General features: G+C 41.0%; 1 protein-coding gene across 1 annotated transcript; it reads left to right on the forward strand.

Moving 5' to 3' along the window:
• Positions 1-11,455: 11,455 nt before the first annotated feature.
• On the forward strand, positions 11,456-27,343 carry LOC142490103 (uncharacterized). The gene is made up of 5 exons (XM_075591904.1): positions 11,456-11,637; positions 16,255-16,360; positions 16,445-16,551; positions 16,847-17,019; positions 24,277-27,343. The coding sequence occupies exons 1-5, from the start codon at positions 11,532-11,534 to the stop codon at positions 24,550-24,552; spliced, it is 768 nt and encodes a 255-aa protein (XP_075448019.1). The 5' UTR covers positions 11,456-11,531; the 3' UTR covers positions 24,553-27,343.
• Positions 27,344-27,793: the final 450 nt, after the last annotated feature.

Consider the following 27,793-nt stretch of genomic DNA (forward strand, 5'->3'; position numbering starts at 1 on the left):
ATACTGTAGGTTGCTATCGATGACAGGGTAAATTTATTTATGGTTCTGATCACCTTTATATGGAATACAGTATATCCTACAACATTTAAAACAATGAATGTTGCGAATAAAAAAAATGTAGTATTACATCTTGAGCTAATTAATGTATTAAGAAAATGGTTTCAAACAGTTAAATAATTTCTGAACTTTTACAATAGTATCCGTCCACGTATTGGGTTGGATAAGAGAATATCATTATTCTGTGATGACCTTTAATATCCTTTTCTATGGATTTTCTAATAGATGTTTCATGCAATTGCATACCAGGAATGAAATAAGGGTTGAAAGTAACTTCTAGTCTTACATTTTCAGTGTTCAGTACTGTCAGTTTTAAGCTGCAAGAGGGACTTCCCCCTCCCTTTTCTTTTTGTCTCTTGTCTTGCAGAGTTTATAGAAAATTGTGTGAAAAAATAATTGTTCTTTGTTGTGAAGTGAAATCTTATTTCACACTATAGCATTGTATGCTTTTTTGTTGAATATGACTAACAATTGAAATGTTTAATTAATGAGGATATGTCACATTTAAAACAATTAATACATGAAATACTGTGAAACATCTGAGAACTAGAATCAGATATTCATCCTTTTACATATATTGTAACTGGTTTGCTATTAAATTAACTCCCTATCCTGATATGTGTCAGTATGGTAAGATATATATATTAGATGAAACTAGAACTTTGCTAATGTGCTACTGAAAATGTCTATTAACATTTACTGGTTTTGCACCTGCATGAAACCTTTCTGAATTATTTATCATTAGCTGATCTATCTGGAGGCTACTAAACTAGAGACTTTGCCAGAGAGACAGCAGTCTGTATATAGGATGGACTTGAGAATGGGCCAGGGATGCTACTTTTGTTCAAAATAACTTTTTCTTCAACATATTTTTTGACACCTTGGAAATACAGGCAGTCCTCAGCTATCCAACGGAATCCATTCTGGAAGTAGCATTGGAACGTCCTGCGCTCCCCTTGCTGTGGAAGACTGCAATATATAAGCCACATAACACTGCATAACCAAAGTAAACTTGATACAAGGAATATATAAGTCCATGTTACATAAGGTACATATTAATATGTAATTAAAATATAAACTGAAACATTAAGCAAATATCGCAAATAGTGAAGAATATCATCAATATTGGTAAAGATGAAAGTATCACAATACATAAATGTATATAATCATTGTGAAAGACGCCAATGATGAGAAATTAACATAGAAAACTATATAGATCACACATATACTGAAAATCCATCACCTAGTAGAAACATCAAAAATAATTTTGGACCGGATCCTACTTTTAAAAAAAAAACGGGTAAAGGGTACCCGGCCAAAATCACGTGATCTACCCGGCCGGGTACCCGGTTTGCACTTACCTGGGGGTGGAGAAAGACGACGGCAACATCTAGGCAGGTCAGCAGAGGTCCTGTGGCGGTGGCAGCATCAGCAGTGTGTGTTCAGCCCGTGCGGGAGCTGCAGGACTCCTTAGCAGTGTGAGCTGGGGAACCATGTGACCGGAGCAGGAGCAGAAGCGTTCCTATTGAACAGCCGGCTTCTTCACGGGTCTTCCTCACCTTCCATCACTGACAGCAGGTAAGTAATGATGTATTTTTCAGCTACCCTGACATTACCCGGCACCGGGTATTACCCGGCGCCGGGCCCACTTCTCAGTTGCCGGGTCCGGGTAATTTCCGGGTAGCTGAAATCCGCCGGGTACCGGGTAATTCCGGGTACTTGGTACATCACTAATCAAAAAGTGGGTCATAAAATATGTAGATGTTGTATAATTATATATAGGGGAATAAAGTATATATATATCTTGTACCAAATATATTATCTATATTCAATAAATATAATGAAGTGTGGTATAATATGTGAAACTTTCAAAACATCTATTAACATGTATTATTAACTAAATAGATGGGTACAAGGGTAATTTCAATCGAAACAAATGTTTTAGCTCCCAATAGGTGTTAATGCCTGAGGGGTGTAGTGTATCTAAACTAAAAATCCAGAACATTTCTCGATTGTTAAGCATGTTCAATCGATCAACCCACCCCCCCCCCCCCCTGAAGGGGAGCATGAACAGGCTCAACACCCAAAAAAGAAAAGTTCCTGATACCCCCCTAAGGGCAATGTGAGAAATGCCTTGGTACTGGATGGACTTTTATTGCCTTATTATTGATGGTTCCGGATATATTCCTTATATTATATACAAGAACTGTTTTCATCGACATTGATACCTTTTAGGACATATTCATATTCACCCAGTGTTTGTAGCACCGGATTAGGGATTCATTCCATGCTTTTTGTAGCAGATTTCAAGAAAATGTTTTTAATTCAAGCATTTAGGATTGGTGAAAAAAAGCTCTTTAGCCAGAATCAAAACAAACATTTCGACTCAGTGCAAGCCTTTCTCTAGCATAGGGCTTAAATGTGCGATCCCTAAGAGTCCTTCTTATAGTGCTCCTAATCACCAAAGTCCCGGTGCTCTCTGTTCTTTGTGATTACTGCACGCGTGCAAAGGGACATCTCTGTAATGACCGCAAGATTTCCTCTATCTGATGAAGTCATCGGGTTCCCGTGCATGCATCTGTCTCTCTGTGATTTTTGCATTCTGTGGTCCGGTGCTGAAACAACTTCAAGTATCTTTCTGAATTCCAGTATATTCATCAAGCATAAATAAAATTGAAGCAGAGAGGCAGTATAAATCTTAAATCAGTCAATAAAGGAACATACTATTCCTAAAAATCCTACTTCACTAATTGTGGAAAAAAAATGAAAAATGTGCATACATCTAAAGCCGATATAAAAAGGTTAAAAATTACCAAAAAGGGGGTTCCTATCTATTTCTAAACAACAATAATCAAAGTATTTTGTAAATCATATTTTGGATTATCTTATCTAAGGCCATGAAAAAATTGTTCAATACCATATAAGACACAAGAAAGGGAAGACAGACCTTTTGTAGTGTAAATTATATCCTAATCCCAGACACGATTAACAGGAGCTGAAGCAGTGTCATTTGTGAAAAATGTTCATAGGAGAGCATATGAATATGTTCATCTAACAGCTAAAAAACATCCCAGATGTAGAGTGTCATTAAGTCCTTTAGGGTGGACTGTCTCTAAACTATATATTCAAAATGCTTCCCTGTATAACAGCAATGTTCTGAATATTGTTGATATTGTACCTATTTATATGTAACCTGTTAAACCTGTGCATCGGCAATTAGCCAGGATTTGCAGTGTTCTGAAAACCTGCTCTCATAGAGTTTATATTGGCTGCAATGTTGCAATTGTCCACTGGGCGTAGCCTTTAAAAACTACAACTCCCAGAGGCATTGCTGCCTAGGACTCGCGGTACCTATCTCCTCATTTTACCCATGAAGCAATGACCTCATCTTGACCCGAAGCAATAATCCTCATTTTAAGTATTGCATTTTATTGTGTATTGTGTATGCTTTTGAATTGGCAAAAGCGCGATTAGTTAGATTTGGCTAAGAAGGCTGTTGCCCATAACTGCGTGTAGTGGTGGGGATGTTTAGTTGAGGGGGTGGGTGATGGGGTAGTTGGACAAGGGAGGGTGGCAAGGCCTCTTGGGGAGTAACAGGAGGGGTTAAACCCTTAATTACCATCACAGTTACTACCTGCTTATGTACTTAAGGGCTTTCTGGTCAGTAGATTTGTGTTTTAATGTTTAACTGATTAACGCAGCAGGAGTCCTATTCAGATGCAGGGACCCCCGCTGCATTAATCCCTTCTGGGAAATTTACTCTCAGCAGGGCTATGAGAGAGGTGAGCCATGAGGCGGCCGCACTTAGGCTGCGCCCCATCCACTTCACATTGAGCCCAAGCCAAAAGTAAGTAGTGCTACATCTGTATCTATGAAGTGTTAGGAAGCTTCTCTTTTTTCTTTCAGAATCTGATCTGATTTTAGAAAGTTTTAACTGGAAAGGTGCCCTCTGCTTCTTCCAGTGCTAATTGCATCCTTGACCTTTCTTGTACAAATAGTTTCTTCCCCATTTGTAGTTCGTGGAGTTTCATATTTCCTTCACTGACCTGTTAGTCAAAGATAAATTTATTTCTTGCAGATCTTATACTCTCTCTTTACAGTCTGTAAAGCACTCCAGGCGCTTTCAGAGGTATCCTTCTATGTATACAGCTCTGTGTTGAAACAGCAAATCGCCTCCCAAGAGGCTTCCAACTGTGTGCAAAGACTTTGAACCTATCTGAGAGACTTCCAGCGCTGTGCCCACTTGGTCAACGAATCTCTGGTTCTTGGCAGCATCAGTGTGTGACTTCCACAGTTAATTCGACATGTCATCCAGGTGACTCTCCAACTGATGCCATTCCTGCTCCAAAAATACACTCTTAACGATCACTGTGGACAGACACTTCTGTAGCTAAATCTTGGCTTCTTGCTCATTATGCAATCATCCCCAGACGCAATCAATCTCATCCCATGCAGATTGAAGTGCATGAGCTAATGCATCTTCAGCTGGGTTCAATACTTCATTTTCTTTTTCCCAACCTCCTCCTTTGCCCGGGACGATTCTGCCAGTTGCTCAAGGCTGCAGCATATCTCGGCTCCTTTCTGACAAATACTTTCCTAATATTGCAGGGTCATCTTTAATTCTTTCTGCATCTTCCACGGTAAGCTGAGAACCTCCTTTCTTCTTCCTCTTTACCTTGGGAAGCTCTGAAGCATTGGCGGTACCATGTTCACACATAGCTCAAAACTTCTGTGTGTTTCCCGTACCCATTGTGCGTAGAATCAGAAATGGGTAACTCTGGCTCTGCACAGGAGTCAGTGAGAGACAAACTGTTCTTAAGTGGGAGCCATAGTATCAGAACTGGGAAAATCAAACACCCCAGGAGCAGTGAGAAGTGAATGTGTCTTTAAAGCAGAAACCTTGGAATTAGCGATAGAGATATCAAGCACAGCAGGGAAACCAGAGACAGATGAACTTTCTTTCACAGTTGAGGCTTTAGAATCTGTAATAGGAATATCACACATTACGGGGAGAATCACAAACTGTAGTACAGGAAAAACAATGGGAAGTGCTCATCTTTGAAATGGGAACCGGTGAGTCAGCAGTGGTCGCACCAGGCACTGCAGAGTAATCAGGGAAATACATGCTTTTCTTTGAGGTGGAGTCTCTAGAACCAGCAGTGGTTACACCAAGCACTGCAGAGAAATCAGGGAGAGGCAAGCTTGTCTCTAAAGTGGGAGTCTAAGAACCAGCAGGCGTTAAATCAAACACTGCAGAGGATTCAAAGAAACTGGTCTTTGAAGCAACGCTTTAGAATAAAAAATAGGGGTTTAGAGAAAAAAAAGTGTACCTATCCTTAAAGTGGGTGACGTGGAAGGTTTGCTTCTTGGGACCACTAAAGCCATTTCAGCTGGGGTTCCCCACATAAAGGAAAGGGCCTTTCCCAGGCACAAAATCAGCAAGTCATAAGTTCCGCAGAAGAATTGAAGCAAAAACTTTAGAATCCACAATAGGATTTTAAAACAAAAAAAAATTTACTTATCTTTCCCCACGAAAAAAGGAAGGGGTTTTCCTCAGGCCGATGCAGGGGGGCTTTGTTCTGGTGAGATCCAGGAGTGGCCTTTGTATTCTGTCACAACCCCTTGGGTGTCAGGATGGATCTCAGTGGCCGGTACAGCAGACGAGGAGCAAAGTGAAGAATGGGGTCACTAGCTGGGTTCAGGGCACGCGGCGAAGTAGCGTTGTCAGGGTCGTGGGCAGAGGTCAGAGGCAGACAGCAAACAAGGGGTTGTCAGGGTGACATGCAGAGGTCAGAGTAGGTGGCAAAATAGCATCGTCTTGGTCACAGGCAGAGGTCAGGGCTGGCAGCGAAGTCGCGGGAACAGGACTGGGACATGGGTGCAGGACTGGGGAACAAAAAGGGGCAAACCAAAAGTATAGGCATTAGTTAATTAAACTACAACCCAAAACAAGGTACAGGCAGAGAACAGGGAATGCACATGAAAGGGTCTGTAGCATACAAAACAAAGGCCAGGACTAAACAGACAATGTATACAGGCAGGGAAACAGATATCATACATGTGCAGAGGGGATACTAATAGAAACAAGAGGAAACAGCAGAGGGAATTCTAGTGAAGGTGGGAGCCGAAGCACATCCGGCGGACATGCAAGGGAACTGAGACTAGGAGCATGGGCTGTTACATATGTCAGGGATGTCCCTGACAAGTTACATAGTAGACGAGGTTGAAAGAAGACAAATGCCCATCAAGTTCAACCTATGCTAAATTTAGAAGACAGATACTTATCCTATACTTGTACTTACAGTATTTTTATCCAGAGTAAGAAAAACACAAAAACCCCTGTGGAACATCATCCAATGCTGTCTCATAAGGGGAAAATTAAATTCTTTCCTGAGTACAAATATTGGCAATCAGATTTCTCCCTGGATCAACATCCTTCCCATGTTTACTTATTTGGCATATCCCTGAATACATTTCCTTTTCTAAAAAGATGTCCAACCATTTTTTTAGGAAATCTATTGTATCTGCCATCACATTCTCCATGGGTAATAAATTCCACATTGTAACTGCTCTTACTGTAAAGATCCATTTCCTTTGTTGCTGGTGAAATCTCCTTTCCTCCAAGTATAAGGCATGACTGCGTGCCGTTTGTACCGCCATTGGGATGAATAGTTATTTTGAAAGCTCCTTGTATTGTCCCTGAATATATTTGTATATAGTTATCATATTCCCTTACACTCCTCTTTTCTAATGTAAACTATAAATCAGCTAGTGTCTCCTCAAGGGTTGCAAGACGTCCCATATATATGGGATTGTCCCTTATTTCAATGACTTGTCCCGGTAAGGTTTGTCGGGACGGATCATTGTCCCGTATTTTAGAGCCTTGAAGTGAAATGCCTGAACATAAAATAGCTGTCATGAAATCAGTCAGAGAAAGAGAATAGTTTTCTACTTGAGTGTAATAGCCATCTTCTCCAAAAGATGTTGCATTACTAAACTACTAAAATAATACATTTAGGACACTCCCTGGTCATCTCATTATACTGTGACCTCCATCCCCTATAGGTCTTACTTTTTCTCCCACCGCTACTTATTAGTTCAGTGCGCGTCTTTCCCCACTCTGCCAAGTGCATAGATGATAAAAAACAAAGAATATAGCGGGAGATACCATTCGACCCTAAACATTTGCTAATCATTTATCCCTCATTATGATGTCACACTTTCATACTGGATTTTGGCGTCCCGTATTATTAAAACTTCAATGTGGCAACCCTACCCCCATCATAAATCAGATTTTCCATCCCTTTTATTAATTTTGTGGCTCATCTCTGCACTTTTTCTATATTTGCACATTTGAAGAGTCCCTAAGGTTGTTGCTGTTAGTAACAGAACTCTGCCTGAATGCAGGAAAGAATAATCCTGTTACAAAGCTCTTTTAATCCAGTTTTCAAAAGGTTTAGGCTACAGGCATAGCATGACATTTATATATACTTTAATACATTTTTTAATCTCTAGAAAAAAAAATATGAAAAATGTAGCGTTATTCAGTACAGTACCGCATACCATCACAATTTGATCAGTGAATATATGAAAGCACACCATTGAGTAGCATTACTTTTTACATTATATTATTATATTATAATTATATTATTATACGGCTGGAATGATGTCCGTTAAGGTACATTAGTACTATTTAGGACTCCTAGCCCCATTGTGTACATCCTTATTTGTTGCACTTATAGTATTATAATTACCTGTATATTTTTATTTAGTAAAGTGCTGCATACATCGTTGATACTATATAATGAAAAATTCACATATATACTGTTATGATATCATGAAATATTATGTATTTTAATTAATCTGGTGCTTCAGGGGTTAATGTAGCTAGTTTGATTAAAAAAAAAATACAATATATTGGGTTTATGACAGGTCAAGACTCATCCTGGGTCTTTCCAGAGCTTCAAAGAGGACTTAATTGGTGGCTAATCACGTATGGCCCACTAAAAGTACCAGACGGGTTGTATGGAGGGGATAGTCTCGAGATGAGGTCAGTTGTTTTGCCAGAGATGGGATTAAGATATGGCCCTTTGGGCAACTTTATAAACAGGATTCTTTTAGAGCTTCTTTCAAAGGCATTCTCTGGAGGGTTCTGCAAGGTGCAGGGGGTGTAGCTAAGAAAGTATTACACAAAAGAGTGACTTTATTGAAAATGGGACTATTATGTGACATCATCACCTGTGCATAATAACAGATACATATGTGTAATTGTGGCAAAAAGACCAATCAAACTATACCACACACTACTTAGGCAAGTGGTGCCAAGGACAGATATCCATGTCACTCCAATTTAGGAGCAAGACGGTCATACGTAGTCTCGTTGCATCTGTCATAATCACCAGAATCTATTGATAGGACTCATGTGTCTAAGTCAGGGATTCCCAACCAGGGTTCCAGGGTTCCGCTGGTCACATATCTACCTACATATACTTCCATCTGGAGTTTAATATAGACTCAAATGTGTATATTATATATATGCTATACATGTATATTGGTATCTGACTCTTTGCCAGATATACACATATATTTACACGGCTCCCCATTTAACGTGGATGGGTGCCCGGGGTCCCTGGGGTAGCACCAGGGGCCCGGTCTCTTTAACTGCTGCTGGCTGCAAAGTCTCTGAAAGCCTGTCCTGTTGCTGCAACTCACCAGCGCCTCCATTTGTAGCCCCATTTCCCCCCTCTGGAAACATGTTGCTGCTTGCTACTGATGTCTGTGGTGCGGTCATACCTATGAGTGTCCAGGAGAGCTGAGTGTCCGCGATGTTGTGGGGTAACAGGACAGGCTTTCGGTGATCCTTAGGTTCTTTCCATGTGGTGACAGCGCCACCAGTCACAGCAGGATACAGTATAACTGCAGGCAGTCCTACCATGACAGTCTTACTCCTATACTTCAGGCTAATAGACTGCAACTCAGCCAGATGTATATAAAGGGATATTTATTTGATGCAGCCACTGCAGATGGTATAACATATATAGTTGCATATAGTAGAGTAGAGGTTTTAGGCACTTGGATGGTGCTGGCCAGCAGATAATGTGATGAGGTCTTGTGCTAAGCACAGATCTTTGCTCCTCCACCCGTGAGGGGCTGAAGGGAACTCCAACACACACACACCTCTCCCCAGGAGGGGCGCAGGAGAACCGACTCCTATAATTTAGAACATCCTCTCATGCAAAAGGGGAGGGCACAGTGCCTGCACCATGATAGGCTGCAACACAGACCCAGAGTCACCACCTCTCCTGCCACTCATGGAGGCTGCGTGAGGAAGGGGGGGGGGGGGGGAAACCCCAAAGGATAGCCTGCCACTGTCTGTACCTAGTAGAACTTACGTGACATGGGGCAGAAAGATAGCTGGATCAGCCATGGCTATATAAGATACCACAAAAGTATGATTTTCAGGTCTTAAAATAGTGCAACTGATTTTCCAAAGTGGCTGTATCCGGAAAAAAAAATACTATTGTAAATGTGGTTTAGGATAATCTAAGAAAACTATAATATTTTAACATCTATATTTACATTAACCAAGTTTAAAAATGACCTTCAGTGTGAGAAATTGCACTTACCAGCCTTATCAACCTGTACCTTACCACCTCTAAGACCCATCTTAAAGCCCACCTCCTTAACGAAGCATACGAGTAGCTCCATGGCTGATACAATACACCTCATACATCGACCTTGGTCATTTGCAGACGCACTTACCAGAACACATTCATACTGTCTCTGTACCTTCTTCCTACCTACCAATTAGATTGTAAGCTCTTCAGGGCAGGGACTCATTTTCCTAAATGTTACTTTTATGTCTGAAGCACTTATTCCCATTATGTGTTATTTGTATTATTTGTTAATTATATGATTATGTCATGTGTATTACTGCAGTAAAGCGCTATGCACATTAATGGCACTATATAAAGATATAACTACAATTAAATAAGCAGGCGTACATAGTCCAAGAGACCCTTCCAAGGTCCTTCATAGATCGTGCTCGGCTCACGGCCGCAAACTGAAGAGCCATGTCTTAAAACTGAAGATGCATTTTTATGAGCTATGCTTAAAGAGGCGAGCCTCAAATTATGATTTAAATGTTACTAATAGATAAGACACCACATTGCTAAACTGTACGAGTCTGCACTTCCGTTACCTCACTTTCAAAACACACGCATGCCTCAGTTAATCAAATACTCACCTCTACAAACACCCCCTTCCAAACATCAAAGTGTACTCTTATTAGATGTATTAGCCACTCCTGTATACATACCGATTTACTAATAACCAGTGTCAAAAAATGTTCTTCTCTGTCCCTCCTAAGGCTAGGTCCCCAGTGACCACGGCTGCGCGCGCGACGCACACAAGGTACAGCCTTCTATGGGGCCGGCCCCTGTCGGTGCGTGTGCGTGCGCGCACAAGCCGCATTGCGCGACCACCTTGGCCAAAATACAAGATTTTTGTATTTTGTCGAGGCAGCCGAGCGTTGGCCACGTCACGGCGGCGGTTCCGCCAATGAGGGCGAACCAGCCGCGTGACGTTATTGCCACGCCCCAGTCCCGCCTGCCCGTCGTGATCTCATGCAGCTCAACCACAGACCTCACATTGCAGCTTTCACCCAAGCCGCCAGGCGCACATGCAGCACTGACCATTGGGCCCGTAGCCTAAAAGTTCTCACATTCCAATGAAAGTAAAAGACATGATAAAATGCTTCACTCCCAAAATGAACGTTCACAATCTGGGGTGCATGATCCTGTACATTAAAATACCACTCTTAGGATTTATGATACTGAGTGATATTGTATGGACGTATGTGTATAATTGTATTTATATAGCGCCAACAATGCACGCAGTGCTTCACAAAAGGTAAATAGAGACGGTCCTCGCTTATTCGACAAAATGCATCCCGCAAACCGGGTCAGACAATGGTCCGTCGGATTGCGAGTCCATGTTAATCCACGGCGGTGACCGTTGGATAAGCAGGTCCGACGTCGGATAATGTGTCCAGCGGACTGCATAATGCAGCGTCGGATAAGGCATACGACGGAAAGCGGGCCGTCTGATACCGAGAATCACCTGTACATTACAAACAATGGGGATATGTGCAACAGGTCAATTGCAACTTAAGACAAAGAGAGATTCTGCCCCACAGACCTTACAATCGAAGTGAGGGGACCCTCTGGAAATTGTTAACCTCTATTTGCATCATCTTCTAAGCAAAATAGGAACGTGCCACATTTTCACATTTTTGGTCACACTTATTGCAATTGAATGTGTTTTTTTCCACTTCAATAAGAATGGAAGGGGTTAATAATGCTAAGAGCATCACATGACTTGACAGTATGTATCTGAAGTGCGGTCACAGCCCCCAGCAATGACAGTGCAGGAGAGAGAGCCTGGGAGTGACTGCTTATAGGTCGGTCTCAGCCATGCTGCAGGTGCTGTCTCTGGGCTTCGGGCTGAGCCTCACTATACAGTGGGCTCTGTGGGCCGCGGCCGCGCTGCTCAAGACCGAGAAATTCTATGACCTGGCAGGTAAGCGGAGGGAGCGGGCCGCTCCGTGATTCTACGTTATTATCCAACATCGCTGTTAACTTTTTACCATGGGCGTGAACCCGACTCAGTGGCGGCCATGTTTACTGCGGGCGACAAAGCCTGTGGATTAGAAGTGCAACGATCATGCTCTGAATTGCAAGAGCAAAGACGCTTACAAGAAAATGCAGTTTGCCTGTGCTTGATAATCTTACCGATACTAGCACTGCCCTGTCCGTTACCAAAGGGTTATTCTGCCCAAATCGCAAATGGCTGTTATGGTCACGTGGTGAACATATTCCTGTAACCTGGCAACCGGGAGGCGGGTCCCTGAGGAGTTACATAAAATTAAGTGCGCATGTGCCAGTGGGTGGGTGTGGCCTGTGAGAGGCCGGTCTTCTCATGGTATTAGGAAACAGCTTAAAAAGACAAGTGTCTTATTACAATGTGTAGCCTCAATGTGGTGCAGGATCCAGGGACACACACAAACGACAAACACAGTGAGAGTGGAGCCAGCCAACTTTCACTTAGAGCACTGTTTCCCAGCTGGGCCCTCAGGTGGTATACACAGTGCTGGAAGTGTCATGGTATTTTTTATTAACTAACTTGGTTCAACTTTCTGCTTAAAGAAAATTGGTCAATTTTTAGGAAGCTTCTCCAATTCTTCGTTTTAAAATCTAGTCAAAACAGTTTCCCCCGATGTTCAATACATTTACAGACACCGTATTGCACATGAGCACTAATTTTGGTAGTAAAGTCACTGTGGTCACTGGTCAAGATCTCGCAAAATACTTCGTTGCGCTGCTGTTGTTGCTAATACTTGGGTTGCTGTGAGAAATAAGGACAGTGGGACGTTTGCTACCAGTCCAGTATTCACACCGAATTTGCTTTTTTATAAATAAACTAAGGAGAAAAGCAGGTCTACATATGTTTGCATATGTAAGTAGCTGGTGGCACAGGAACTTTACCCTTGTGTAGTACAGAACTTGAGGTTTGCATCCACGTGTTTAAATGCCAGATGTAGCAGTCATTTTATACATCAATTAATCCTGCTGCTGTGCTTGAATTTGCCATAAAGACCACTAGTTTATGGTGGATGTCAAACATCCATAGGTTAGCCTAATGTGCTCTACAAAGTAAAGCAAATGCATTCTTAGTCTCTTTTGTTGCAATAGAAGGCACCCATATTTCTTGTGTGCCGTTTTACAAAATTGTGAATAACATAAATAATCACAAGTGACACCTGGCAGCCACTGGTATTACAGCTTGGTGGAAACATGCTTCTCCGGTTACTTTGTGGTACATTGTTGTTTTTCAAATTTTGTTGGAATAGACTGAACAGTTGCAGGATGGGGACAGCAGTCTTGTGTTCTGTATGCCCACTGGGGCAGGGCCGTTTAACAGCATTATAGGCCCCTGGGCAAAGCAGTGCACTGGGCCCAGCAAATTTTCTCTTGCGAATGCAGACATGCCAACTATACGCTACAAGTCATCATTTTTCTCCTTCTACCGAGTTAGCGGGAGATTTGAATGTTTAGGCGGGTGATCGGAATATTAGTGTAAAATTCTGGTCTGTGCATAGATTAGCGTGGGGCCCCCGGGCAACTGCCCAGTGTGCCCATGTGTTAAAACGGCACTGTACTGGGGTGCTGGCTTCAGCCCCCCACTAAATTATTTAACCCGCACATTGAATCAAAGGAGGCTGCTGATGTGGGACCCAATGCAATCTCATTTTCTGCACCTGTTTAAAGAGGGCTCTGCAACAATGATTGCGTTAAACAGTAACAAATAACAGTCACAACCCGCATGGGTAATAATACAAGGATTAGTACAATAATCTATTATATTACTTTACCATGGGTCACATGGAGCCAAATCACAAATCACTGACTCAAGGGTCAGTCTAATGTTTCTACTAATTGAGCCGTTCCTCCCCATGCTTATTGTTTACCTAACACACTCTCCATGCTGAAAGGCTATGTGATATATTGAAAGATGTACAAGACTGAAGTTAGCTTCTTCATGAAAATGTTATTTTTACAAGGATTAAATGACTTTGGGCCATTTATTTCATAGTGGCACTCCACAGAAAATGGTATCTTACATAAAACTCACTTGTATTTAGCCAGGTTCTTCAAAATAGGTGCCGAACAGGGCATGGGAGCCAGTATTTACCAATTTGAATAGGTAGCTGCAGTATGTCAAGAGTTCAATGACTGGACCACCTATTTCACCGTGGTTATTCATAGAGGGGGATCCCCAGTATAACACCCAGTGGCACTTTTGATGCCCAAACCCTTTCTGAAACAATTTCAATAAGTAGCTGTTGTATTTCAAGGATTAAATTACGTTGCCCCACCTAAATTTTGCCTGGCTCAGAAAGCATTTGGCCATTTGAACAGATGACTGCAATTAGCTGCAGGTTTTCAAGAGCCAGTCACTTTTTGCCATGTAGCTTACATTCTACATCCACAAATGTTGATACATTTAAATGGGTCGACCACTAATATTTTTTTTCTCTTCAGTTTATATGAATACTGTGTAGAATTATTTCCATTTATGAAAGCTTTCAAATAAATTATGCATTTTGCTGTTTAATGTATAACATTTGTTTAATCAAATCATAGGCTTATTGCATCAATTTATGGTTCACCTACATGTTTTAAAGCAGGCCTGCACAACATACGGCCCGCAGGCCGCATGCAGCCCGCCTGGCCTCTCTGTGCGGCCCGCAATGACTCCGGCCGGGCGCCAGTTAATTAATTAAAATTTTTTTTAAAAAATGGCGGCGATTTTTTGTTTCCTCACCATATTACAGTTTATACAGTGGGAGGAACATTTCTGGACGATATATTTACAGCTCTAGGGTGGTGGTTCATCTAGGAAGAGACTCGAACAGCGCTGTCTCACTACAGTCACTGTTTGTACTATCAACCAAGGACATTATACAAACACCTTTCCCGTAATTTGAACATTATATCTTAACAAATAGCCAGACTCCAAGATGCCTTGAATGTATTGTTTCCTCTCAAGCAAGTGGATATATTTTTCATCAGTTAAGAGACTGTAACATTGTTGAATGCAATCTGGAAGCACTGATCATCGAAACCTAGTTTCTTTTTTGTCTAGTCAAGCAATAGTGTGTGTGTGTGTTTTTTTTTCTCTAATCAGTTCTGTATTGAGAAAATATTAAAAAAATCTACAGCTATGCATGACATTTGAATGCATTTTTTGTTTCTATACAAACCATTTACAAAGTCACTTCCTCTTCTGAAACAGGCTCTGGCACACCCCTTTTTTTTAGCAGTGCACCAATTGTATCTAGTGACTGCTTGGTCACATGATCTTCCCCACAGAATTTTGCATCTTTGGTCCTCATCTGCTGCACTGAAAGCCATTTAGTGAACTCCTGAGCCGAATCTTTGCCGATCGATCATCAGCAACTTAGCTAATTACGTATCATTGTGTGGATTGTATTGATGCACATATTAAAGGGGGGGTGGTTTGGAAATAAAATAAAAAACCCGGCAGTTTGGACTGCTGCTTTAAATCCCATAGAGAAACCAGGAGGTAATATTCGTAACGTCACCGGTAAGTATCTGGAGAACCGTAGCCGAGAATAATGTGGTTCGTCCCCCAGTTCCAATCCTCTTAAAAAAACAAAACACACACACAATTTTCTTTGGTCTTGCTCCTTTGAATTCATGTATAACATTTGCATTCAGAGCTCCACACTTATGACTCATTGGTGCTGTGTATGAATGCAAAAAGCTTTGCTTCGATGCACTGAAGCATCTTTCTGCTCACTGTTGCATCGAATCTAAACAAAGTTGTATATCAGGTTTCTTACATCTGTTAATTTGAGTAATTAATGCTACACCAGCTTTTCAGTTTTTATTTTTTTGCACAAAGAAAAGGGAAAACCTTTTAGAAGTGTTATTTGATACATCCCAGTATGATACATACATCCTAACTCCTCCTTTTTGATATTCAGGAGCAAGATGAAAATAACTCTTTGCTCCAAAATTGCCTTCATACATCTGGGGTTATCAACAGAAACTTTGAAAATAGGCGGCTCCTTAACCACCGATCTGCACTATTGCAGATAAAAAAAATTTTTTTTAGTACAGTCACCCCTACATATTTATTTGTTTGGGTTACCACTGCTGTTCAGACCTCACTTATCTGTTCTTCTCTTACATGTAACACACTTGCCCTCCTTTTCACACGCACAAATACCACACTCGCTCACCCTCTTCTTAGTACATACCCCACATGCACCCTTACAAATCATAATCCTGGTTCTACTGAAAACATAGCACATTTAGACCTCCTCACAGCACACTAACCATCCTGTTTGATTTAAAAAAAAAAAATTACATTCACCCTCCTTTTGCCTGCACTAAACGCCTCTCGCTCTTGCCACACAGCCTTTCTACATTTTGACATCTTTAAAACATGTCAACTGCTCAGTAGCGTGCGCTGTCTGGAGAGGCTCCTCTCTGCCTGGGTGAGAGGTGGGTTGTATGCTCTACATCTCCCGGCAGCGCATGACATGCCAACAATTGTTTCTTCAGCGTCGCTGCACACTGCATTAGCTGTTATCTTTGTATTACACAGGTAGTGGGACCTTTATACTTCTGTCACATCTCAGTCTCCATTGGCGAGGAACAAGGTATTTACGCCAGCAGATCCAGACTGGGCTGATAACAGCATGGGGTCTACGGTAAGTGACCAGTTTTGAAGGACTAGGGGTGCGGTGTCATAAATTATTGTAGTGTGTCAACCAAACTCTATTTCTTGTTCCCAGGCTTGGTGCGTTTTTATTCCTGAGAATTCTCCGAGATGGACACGACAGGCGGTTCAATGGTGTGCGAGATAAACCAGGAACCTTTTTTATTTACTGGACAATGCAAGGTGAGGGCTGCAGTTTAGTGAAGCAGTTTCGGCAACTCAGCCGCAGTATGTGGCTAAGTTGGTGTCAGTACTTGTGTCAGTATTTGAGCTGCGGCTCTTTAATCTGCCAAATACAACAGGCTGCAGAATGCTTGCACTCGGTAGAAGTATTTGTGGACTATATTTCCAATCCCAATTAAATAGAGCGTGCTATCTACACTGGTGCCTGCTTGCCACTAAGCGTTCAAACAAAAACTGTTCTGCCTACCAGTGTGGTTTCTATTCTCTTGTATAATCCAATTTAATTTTTTCACAGGTGTCTGGATATTTGTGACACTCCTTCCATCGTTGATGTTAAACCTGGAGAAGCGTGACAAGCCACTTGGGTTGTTGGACTACTTTGGGTGGACCCTGTGGACGGTTGGTTTCCTCACTCAGGCAATAGCAGACCAACAGAAGTGGAGCTTCAAAACTGACCCGGACAATGCAGTGAGTGCCGCTCGGACAGCATGTAAAGTAAAAAATATGCTCAAGAACTGTTCCTGTAAATGCCGCCTGTCACATCAGAGGGATGGGGGGAGGGGTACCTTACTGCCATCTGAACCTATTATTTGGCCTCTCCGAAACCTAGGTACAACTAGCTGGACACAAGGCGCTAATAAACTTTTGGATTTATTACGGGTAGGGTACAACAGTTATCCAATACCCCCAAGACAGATTCACAAAAGGGGGCAAATACTCACACAGTCTAATCACACTCTCCTCCAATATGCTGCTGAGGCTTTGCTCTTTTAGTCTCTTAGTGGCTCAATTTGAGCTCGATAGAAGTCCAGAACACAAACAGTCCTCTGGGGGGGAGGGAGAGAACAAACGTGGCTAGTAGCCCCTGTGCGATTGGTAGCCTCTTGGCTACTTTTGCTAGTGTGGTGAGGGCTGCCAACGGCTATATGCGCATACAATGGGTTCCCCTTCCCAGGCATACAATGCCTGATACAGGCTAAGATCATCGCTCTCTTAAGGAGTAAGTTTCGTTTTAACCCCTGCACATCCATAATCACTTAAACCAATCAGTGTCACTGCTTTTACAAACATACATGAAAATGCATGGGCGAACCCCCTGCTGACCAACCTTAACACCTGGTTGCCGACAGTTTTGCCGCCTTTATTTTGAAGCCCTGCTACCTATTTAGTCACACTGTCTTTAACATGAAGTATGCGAGTAGCTATACAGATATCATATAGTAGACATTATTGAACCAGCTGGCAAGCTCACACAGCTGATCTAATGCATTAATCCAGCTCCCTGTTAGTGCACGGGTGATTTGACAATGGCTGCTTCACTCATGCCAGCAAATGCAATAACGTCTGCTACATCTGTATCACATTTCTAAGGTGTTCCTAAAATGTCAGAATCTATAAACTTTGTGATAATTAAAATTAGTATTAAGTCGCAGAGTTGGAATAGAAAATTTATGGTCACCTGCACGCTAGCATTCAATACTATAATTATCTCTTTATTCACCTTGTAAGGGAAGAATTCTGATTTATAATTAAGAGGATACAAAATGATCAAGAGATCACAAAAGAAACCCCTATTATTGCACTAAAACCATAGTCGGTATTAACAATGAACTTAATGTCTTAAAATGAGCTGAATAATCATGATTTATTATCAAATTGTATTCTGAGATGGGTGATATTAGATTAAAATTCAAAATAATACAATTTTATTAACATCACTCCTCTAAATGCACAAATCTATACAGTGAAAAAATTAACAATATTCAAATCCCCGAAGGTGAGGAACCTAACCTAATGCAAGTATTTACTTAGATACATTTCTTCGACCCTTCGTAAGTTCTCTTCCCTATCATCTGAGAGATACTAAGGACATCCTCTTGAAATTAGGTGTCAATATTGATGAAGATACATACCTGGTTGGTATCTATGTTGAGAATCTCTACACGAGTATACCACACCAAGTAGGTATGAGAGCCATCAGTCACTTTCTAAAGTCAAGAAATATTGAGGCACAATTACATAATCAATTTATTTTAAAACTTTTTGATTTCACCTTGAGTAGCAACTTCTTCATCTTTAACGGGAAATATTATCACCAGATCCAGGGCACTGTCATGGTGACCACATGCGCTCCCACCTATGCCAATCTCTGCCTGGGCTGGTGAAAGGAAAGTGTGGTCTTTGGCGACACCCTGGATCAATATGCGGACCAGATAATACTCTGGGCCTGCTATATTGATGATATATTACTGCTGTGGAGGGGTAAAGTGAGAACACGGCGTTTCTGATCAGGTTGAACAATAACTCATAATCTACGATTAACAATACAAATAGATCATGAACGGATTAATTTTCTCTATTACTATCAAGAGGGGAAGTGATAGCGATCTCGAAACAACAATTTATAGGAAACCAGCCTCAACAAACAGCCTGTTAAGGGCAGATAGCCAACCCCTCTCCCCCCCCCTTCCACGTCATTAAAAATATCCCCAACTGGACAATTTCTACGCCTAAGGCACAATTGTTCATCTGTTCCTGATTTATTTTTTTTGACTCAAGCAGATAACATGAGTACACACTTCTATGAAAGGGGCCACAGTAGAGGTGCAGTTTAAAAAAGCCTTTCACAGAGCATTAAATACCCAAAAACCAACCCTCCTGACCAATAATCAGAAACGAGACACAGGGAATGAGGTTATACGTTTTATTGGGACATATAATAACCAGTGAGATGAAATCAGACGTATTTTTAAGAAACACTGGCATGTACTAACAGGATAACGATCTTGCTCTGGTCCTCAACCCATTAGCAACTAGGACAAGCAGACGGTCAAGAAATATAAAAGACAAGCTTGTTCGTAGTCATTATCAACAAACTCCCACAAGGACATGGCTTAATCAAAAAACGAATGCATCTTTCCCATGCGGGAGATGGAAGGCGTGTCCATATATGACATTGACTAAAACATTTACAGACACCACAATTGAAAATCTTTCAGATCAAGGATTTTATAAACTGTCTAAGGAAAGGAGCTATTTACCTTATTTAATGTAAATGTGGTAAACTCTATGTAGGGAAAAAACATAGACAGTTGAAAGTTTGTGTCTTAGAACACATTGGATCAGTGAGGAATAGCCATGATACACCGGTGGCTAGACATGGTGCCCATCATGGGGACTCTAGCATGTTACATTTTGTGGGTATTGAACAGATATCATTAGGACCGCGTATGGGGGACTGGGATAAACACCTATCACATACAGTGTAGGTGGATTTTTAATCTCCAAACCCTGTGTTCCCAAAGTCTTAATGAGGGCTTTACATATTCTCAGTTCATTTAATACTATATCCTACTCCACGTGTGTATACATGTCGGTCAGCGTGCATATAGGTGTATTTTATAACCTAGATATAGATTACATACTAGGTAGCCCCTTTAATTTTATCTGTTTTTATTCTACGCACTTTTGATCAACTAGATTCTTGTCATGTTTCTGGCTATACCATACTGTTTGCTTACCATAAGTATATTTGTGGGTAAGATGGCTAATGAGATACAGTACATTGTATGTGCGTGCATTAAGTTACTTTAGATAGTGGGTAAATTAAAATTGGACTGTATTGACTCTAGAGGCAGTCCTCATAGACTTAGGACACTCCTACAAACAGCACATAAAGATAGATACCTTATATAGTACGGACCGTATTGACCCTATGGGCGATCCATTTAGATCTAGGTCACTCCCACACTAACAATATATGTGAATCTATCACTACCTCAACCAAGATCTCTTCGGGCATCCTGCCATCACTTATGGTAACTGCATATTTATTCTTGATCTGATATTCTGTATTTCTTATTATAATTCACTTTGTATGAACAGAGCCGGACATGATTGACTTGTCCCTTCATAATCTATAGTTACATATTTACTTCTCATTATCATCAGGCTGAATATGTATTTAGGAAATAGCATGTATTATTCCTTAACTAATAGCAGGGGTGTATATGTATGTATGTATGTGTATATATATATGTGTGTGTGTGTGTGTGTGTGTGTGTGTGTGTGTGTTCCTATTAACCAATAGGAATCATTGCGGGGTTGAAACAATTAGGCTCCACACTTTTGCACACGCCCGAGAAAGGGTATTTAAATCTTACAAACCTGCACCAACTACAACTCCTCCCCCATGAAGAAGCACACTTGTGGTGCGAAACGAACTTCGGGTTATCGCCGACGTCACGACAATGACGTATGCTGATCGACACAGATGCCAAAACCTGGTTGTATAGCGATATCACCATTTTTCCTCCTAAAAGATTAAACCCTTTCAGACGGAAACACTAAATACCTAATGCTGATGTATCTCCATTTGCTGCATGACACGAGCATTTAGCTATTGACAACAAAGAGCGCATTAGTTGAAACTTTATTGCGGATACATTAGATGCAATTATAGTGTGGGTTTCACTAAATGATCAACAAGCCATTAAAAAGGTGGTGTTGTTGCAAATTGCAGATACATTGGATACAATTATATTTTGTGGGTTTCATAAAATGATCCACTATAAAGGTGGTATTGCAATAAGGAGAGTACTAGCTCTAATATCCAAACGGATACATTAGATGCAATTACAAGAAACTGTAGCCATTGTGGTTTTTGTTTTGTTTTTTTTCAATGGTTAGCTACTAAAAAGGTGTTTGGGTAAACTGAACCATATTTGGTCTCCAACTGATTTATCATCACATGCAATTTTTTTGGCCATTACAGTCAAAAAATACGGCCAGGGGCCACATCAGGCCCCCCACAAGATATCCGTCCCGCAGCAACTTGAAATGTTTTTGCTCATTATATATAATTTCCCAGTGGAAGCACGGGATCCTTTCTTTGCAATTGTCAAATTTCTCTTTTGTTCTGAATCATATCATGCTGATTACCACCCCAAAATACAAAAAAAACTTCATAAAATATATATACACATTTATAAAAAGTTTTTTTTGTTTAGCTTGCGAATGTGTAGAATATACCACATGTCCCTCCTACTGAAAAGTTTGGAGACGACTGTTCTATGTGATCTACTAGCTAATGAAGTGGTGATGTTGTTGTTCTGATGAATTATATTCTAATGTGATATCCAATTCGTTTTTCACATACCTCAACCACAAGTTCTCTGTGTGGCTGCTGTTAAAGAATTCTTTCAAGGAGAATTCAATGACTAAGATACATTTACCTACTGTGTGTCCCTCGCGCACGCCCCCCCGCCTACCTTCCTCAGCGTCAGATGATGCTGCGGGGGTCATTTGACGCGTGTGACGTCACATGGCGCCGCGGCTTTGCAAGGGCGACGCGTCACAGCTGGCTGAATCCAGGTAAACGGTTGCAGAGGCCTCACGCGATCCCCGGCATTTAATTTAAATGCCATGGAAAAGAGCGCGGGGCCTCTGCAACTGCCCGCGCCCCCCCCCCACTTTGCGCACCGCTGGTCTAGATCTCCAGCATCCTACCCACCTTCGGGGATCTTAATATTGTTCATTTTTTCACTGTATATATTTGTGCACTTAGATGAGTTAGATTAAAATTCAAAATATTAACATATCACCTTTCTCAAGAATACAATTTGATAATAAATCATGATTACTCGGCTCATTTGAAGACATTAAGTTCATTGTTAATACTGACTACTTATGGTTTGAGTGCAATAAGGGTTTCTTTTGTGATCATCTCTTCATCATTTTGTATCCATGTAGTTCGTATTCCCCATGTACCACATTATTAGACCACAGAACTTATTTACTTTTGACTACTAAGGTTGAGTGGTTGATTACTTTCTCTCTTGTTTATTTAAGAAGCGTGAAGCTCTGTTTTCAGCAACATAGAAATGGGAATCCATTAAACAAAGACGCTTCTTTCCGCATCCTTATAGCTTCACAAATTTGCATGGTCCACTCTAATGTGTTTGATATAGATTTATTTTCACCCCTTCAGTACTGGATGTAGTTAAAATATACTGCAAGCCTATGGCGTTAGAAATACGGTTACCTATGTCCAAATTCAATTAAACGGTTAATCAAAAGGAACAGCTGCTTTCTTTCCATTTGTTTTTACTGTAAACAAATCTACATAGTGCAATAATGCTACACAGTAAAGAAAAAAATTCCAAACCCCCCACAAATGCCTACTCATAATAGAGCAGATATAAAGGAGCAGTAATCCAACCAGTGATTGTAGTAATCCCAGGTGGTATGTGGTAGTAATTCAGTAGTCTCGGACAGAAAGAAAACAAAAACATAGTGAAATCACAAACAACACTTTGTCACAAAATACAGCTCACAAATGGAGGCTTACTATGAGGTGAATAATGGGCAGAAGAATGGGCACACCACAAGATGTGGTGTACAGGTAAGTCGCGATCTTACCGCTCCACATTACAGGACCCACGGCATCAAGCTCTTCCGCGTCTGTCAGTGCGTCACTTCCGGTCAGGTGATCTTCCTTCTGTGGACGTCAGAGGCTCCTTCAGACCTGCCTTCCTCTCTCACAAAACCACTGTAAGCAACGCTCTATGCGTTTCGCCGTTGCTGATGACGGCTTCTTTAGTGTGGCAGTGGCTAATCACTACCAAACGAGTGGTTACATAGCCACTACCTTAACCCTATTGGTTTAGGGAAAATAGCACATCTCTCTTTAATGCTGGCTAGTTTACCTAAACCAGGCCTGCACAACTCGAGGGCGCAAACAAGCCAGGTTTTCAGGATATCCCTACTTCGGCTAAGCTGGCTTAATTAGTGGCTCAGTATGACTGAGACACTAATTGAACCAGCTGTGCTGAAGTGGGGAAATCCTGAAAACCTGGCCTGTTTCCGGCCCTCGAGGACTGGAGTTGTGCAGGCCTGTCCTAAACCAATAGGGATAAGGTAGTGGGTATATAATCACTCGTTTGGTGGTGATTAGCCACTCCTGAGGAAGCCATCAGCAAAGCGAAACGCGTAGAGCATGGCTTACAGTGGTCTTGAGAGAGGAAGGCTGGTCTAAAGGAGACTCTGACGTCCACGGAGAAGATCACCTGACCGGTAGTGACGCACCAGCATCTGACAGATGCACAAGTTTGATGCCGTGGGTCTTATAATGTGGAGCGGTGAGATCGCAACTTACCTGTACACCACATCTTGTACCTATTCTGCCCATTATTCACCTCCTCATAGTAAGCCTCCATTTGTGAGCTGTATTTTGTGATAAAGTGTTGGTGAAATCACAATGTTCTTTTTCTTTCTGTCCGAGACTGTAGTAATCCCAGATGGTATGTAATTCAGCAATCACTGGTTGGATTACTGCTCCTTTAGATCTGCTCTATTGTGAGTAGGCATGTGCGGGGGGGTTTTCTTTACTGTGTAGCATTATTGCACTATGTAAATTTCTTTATGTTCATGGCTTCCTACATCGCTCCCCTGGGATTGGAGAGAAACTGGCATCAAGGCTTTTTGGAACAGTCTTTACTAAGTGTTAAGTGAAGTCGGTTTTGCCCTTTATTTTGCAAATTTGTATCACTGATTTTGTGTGTGCATTGTATCACAGACTCTTATTGCTATATTTTGGGATAATTGGTTTATTTTTGACTTATATGTATTGTTTATATTTTACACTTTGGGAGTGTTAGACCACCTTCCTGTGTTTTGGTATATTGTTTTTGCTAAGTGACATTCTTTCTTTCCAAATCTCTGTAGGGCAAGTTTATTCAGAGCGGGCTCTGGGCATATAGCCGCCATCCCAACTACCTGGGAGAGATCCTGCAGTGGAGTGGGCTGTTCTTCTCTGCTTCATCCGTGCTGAGCAATTTCCAGTATATAAGCATCATATCCCCACTTTTTGTCTGGTTCCTGCTTAGTTATGTCAGCGGAATTCCTATCCTCGAGAACCAAGCTATGAAGAGATGGGGTAGCACTGCTGTATTTCAGAGCTACATCAAGCAAACACCTGTGCTCTGGCCTTTTAAAATGTAGCACCTAATACAGGCACTATGATGGAGAAAAGCACTGGCATTTTAATAGCCAGTTGCAAACTATACATTTTCTATGCATGACAGGTGTTTCTTGGGCACCTAAGAGCAGTGATGTGTGGTACTATTACAGAAATGATTCAGGACACAGAACTTCACCTTTTGTAATGTTATATTCATTGGCCTGAGAATTGGGTGGGTTCTTTTAATTAACGCTGACTGAACAGCACCACCTTATTAAGGATCCCAGCTATGCTTTAGTGATAAACAACCAGTTACACATTCATATACAGATGTTTGGCAATTCATTGGTTGCTCTTAAAATCTGGTCTGGCTGGAGATCCCTGAGGAGAATGTTGAGAAACAAAGTTTTAAAACCTATATGTGCCTCACATGAGTTTGCATCTACATTCAACAGTACATTGCGAGTTAATGCGCTACATTCTGATTTATAAACAGCTGATATAAAAAGCTTAACATGGCATTGGATGATTTTTATGCAATCACATTGGAATAGGAATACCAACTCCTTTTTTGCAATTTTTCCATTCTGCACACCTCACAGCAGACATATTGGAATGTGATATGTACATGACTTAGACCAAGGGCCACCAGTGTTAGCTGTGAAAGGTAGTCGATGCAGCTGTGAAGGAATACTGTGGGTCCTTTTTTTAAATTTTTATATACAGTATATATGGGCATTGGCACTTGTTACTGAGCCAAGACCAAAGCCAGGAGTCATGGCTTCAATCGCCATAACCAAGGCCAGATGTTCAACTTTATTCCAGGCTTTTCAGCATGAAGTAAACTGTGGCTTACTAGAAGCTCTGCTTGATATCCGTTCACTGCATTGAAACAATGTTCCCTTTCATGCCAGTTCAAGACCTCATCTTCCCCCCCCCCCCTTTCTGCCACAGCAAATTAAAACAAATCTAGTGATTAGGAGATAAACTGGGACGATGTAGGCTAGCTTTAAAATGAGTACATACCTCTACAACAGAGTATCATGCAGTTCTGGAGCAGTGTGTACCCAATTCACTGTCACCACAGCCAATATGAGCATCTGTTTCATATAATAAATTGTTATTGTTTATTGCATTATTATTGCATGATGCATCTAAATATTGGAGGAATGATTTGGTAACATAGCAATTTAAATGTTTAATTTGCAAATGCTGTCATTTAAAGGCAACACATCCCACTGATACATGTACAAGTTTAGCCTACCTCATTTATTTCTGAGCAGCAGTTGAAGATGTAAACATAACACTTGTGTGTTTACATGCATTATCACAGCTTTTACTGTGACGTAAAGAACATAAAACAGATGCATTGCCCTTAAAGCAACAGTCCAATCTGCAGTTTCCCTCTCCCCCCCCCCTTTTTTTTTTTAATATGTACAATAATACAATCCAAACGATAAGGAATTAGCCAATTTGTCAATCGATTCATTCTGTGATTAATCTGCAAAGATTCAGCTGGGCAGTTCACTAAATGTCCATCAGTGCAGCAGAAGAGAACCAAATGCAAGGTTCTGTGGGTAAGATCATGTGACCAGTCACTAGCTACAATTGGTGCACAGCTAGGAGGGCCAGGGTCAAAAAGTGTACCAGAGCCCCTTTCAGAAGGGGATATGACTTTGTAAATGGAGGCTATAGAAACAGAATGCTTGTTACATTATAATACAGTAAAAATTAATTTGGAGTTGTCATACTACAGAACTTTTTTTTCCCCTCCTAAAACATACATAGGATATTACTTGGTCTTCACCTTTAAAGTAGTGTGGATCTCTAGACCACCTACTGTTTCAATATATTTCTGTGGAAGATTGTTTTAAAAAGGATGTACGAGCAGTTTTGAGACTACGAGCAGTTTTCAAAAACCTCCTTCGGTAACTATATACCTTTCACCCAACATTTACCTGGCTTTAGCTTGCTTAATTTATGCGCATCAAAAAAAGGTAAACTTACATTGAGAACCTTTTCGTAAGACCTTTATCAAGTGAGTGTTATACATTAAACTGCGATAATGTCCATAATGGTACGATTGCAGTCCAATGACAAAACAATTCTAATTAAATTTATGGATGTGTGTTATTTTAAGGAGCATAAATAAATGTAAAGACATCAATGAGCAGTTGCCTACTGTACAGGATCGTGAAGAACTCTAAAAGAACTGAAGATGGATGGAGTAATTATCTATACACTCCACGCAGCTGTTGGGACTTTTTGGCTAAAAATTATTCAATTGACACCAGTTGTCATTTGCAGCTCAAAATAGGCCAAGCAGCCACTTTGGAATATATAGAATTACCACTACTAGTTGGTAGGGCCCGTTAACTCCACTTACACCAAGCTTGCTAGAGAAGTTCCACACTTCAAAATATAAAATTCAGACCTTTTGAAAACAGGAATACACAAATTGATAGATTAAATAATTCCTACAGATTTTACTGAACATACTAGCTGTAGTAGTGATGTCAGAAAAATGTTAGCAGTGCAAAGCCTGGTTACAATTGGAATGAATAGTTTAATGGACAGAAGTTATTTTCTTTAGCTGAAATCACACAAGCGCGTTGCATTCCCACTATCTTACTCCAAAAAATTTTTTTGGGGATTTTAAAGTCTTTTGAACAAGACATTGCTAGTGCTAGAGTGCTTCGTATTGTTGATTTGCAATATATTGAGGAAAGGCTTTCAGCCTTCGATTTGTAGGACTGAAGGACCAGTTCACCAAAATGTCATGTATTTTGTGAAGCAATTAATTTCACTGAAATAAATATTTTGTATCCATGAGTTGTATTGGATTTATTTGCCACCCCACAACTGCCACCCCACCTTGCTTTAACAGTCCTCAGTCCTTCAGTGAGACGCACACGCGATAACCAGAAAAACAATATTTGGCCATCTTGCAGTTACAGATGTAACCAACCTTGGTGTTTGTGGCAAAGACAGTCACAGCCCAGAAGGATTAACGCTGCAGGTGTCCCATTAAGAAGCATGAACCCCGGCAGCACAATCATAGCAGACAAGGTCCCCAGCGCCACCGACCTTTGCTATTTCACCCACAGTGCTAGGGACAGCTGGTCTTGCTACATCTGTAGCAAAAAAGTTTAGTCTGTTCTTTTTGCTACAGAAAAACTGAAAGATGCCCAGTGTACATTATATATGACTATTAAAAAAAATATCCCATTTTAGGAGCTGCAATTCCATATTTGTGTTTCCCCTCCAAAAAAAACTACTTAA

This window comes from Ascaphus truei, chromosome 3 (genome assembly GCF_040206685.1).
Source record: "Ascaphus truei isolate aAscTru1 chromosome 3, aAscTru1.hap1, whole genome shotgun sequence".
Taxonomy (NCBI): Eukaryota; Metazoa; Chordata; class Amphibia; order Anura; family Ascaphidae; genus Ascaphus; species Ascaphus truei.

Bases quoted from the DNA above. Each gene is read 5' to 3' on its own strand.
- LOC142490103 (XM_075591904.1), top strand. From the start codon at position 11,532: ATGCTGCAGGTGCTGTCTCTGGGCTTCGGGCTGAGCCTCACTATACAG. The intron at 16,552-16,846 runs GTGAGGGCTGCA...ATTTTTTCACAG, and splicing joins TATTTACTGGACAATGCAAG to GTGTCTGGATATTTGTGACA. The intron at 17,020-24,276 runs GTGAGTGCCGCT...AAATCTCTGTAG, and splicing joins AAACTGACCCGGACAATGCA to GGCAAGTTTATTCAGAGCGG.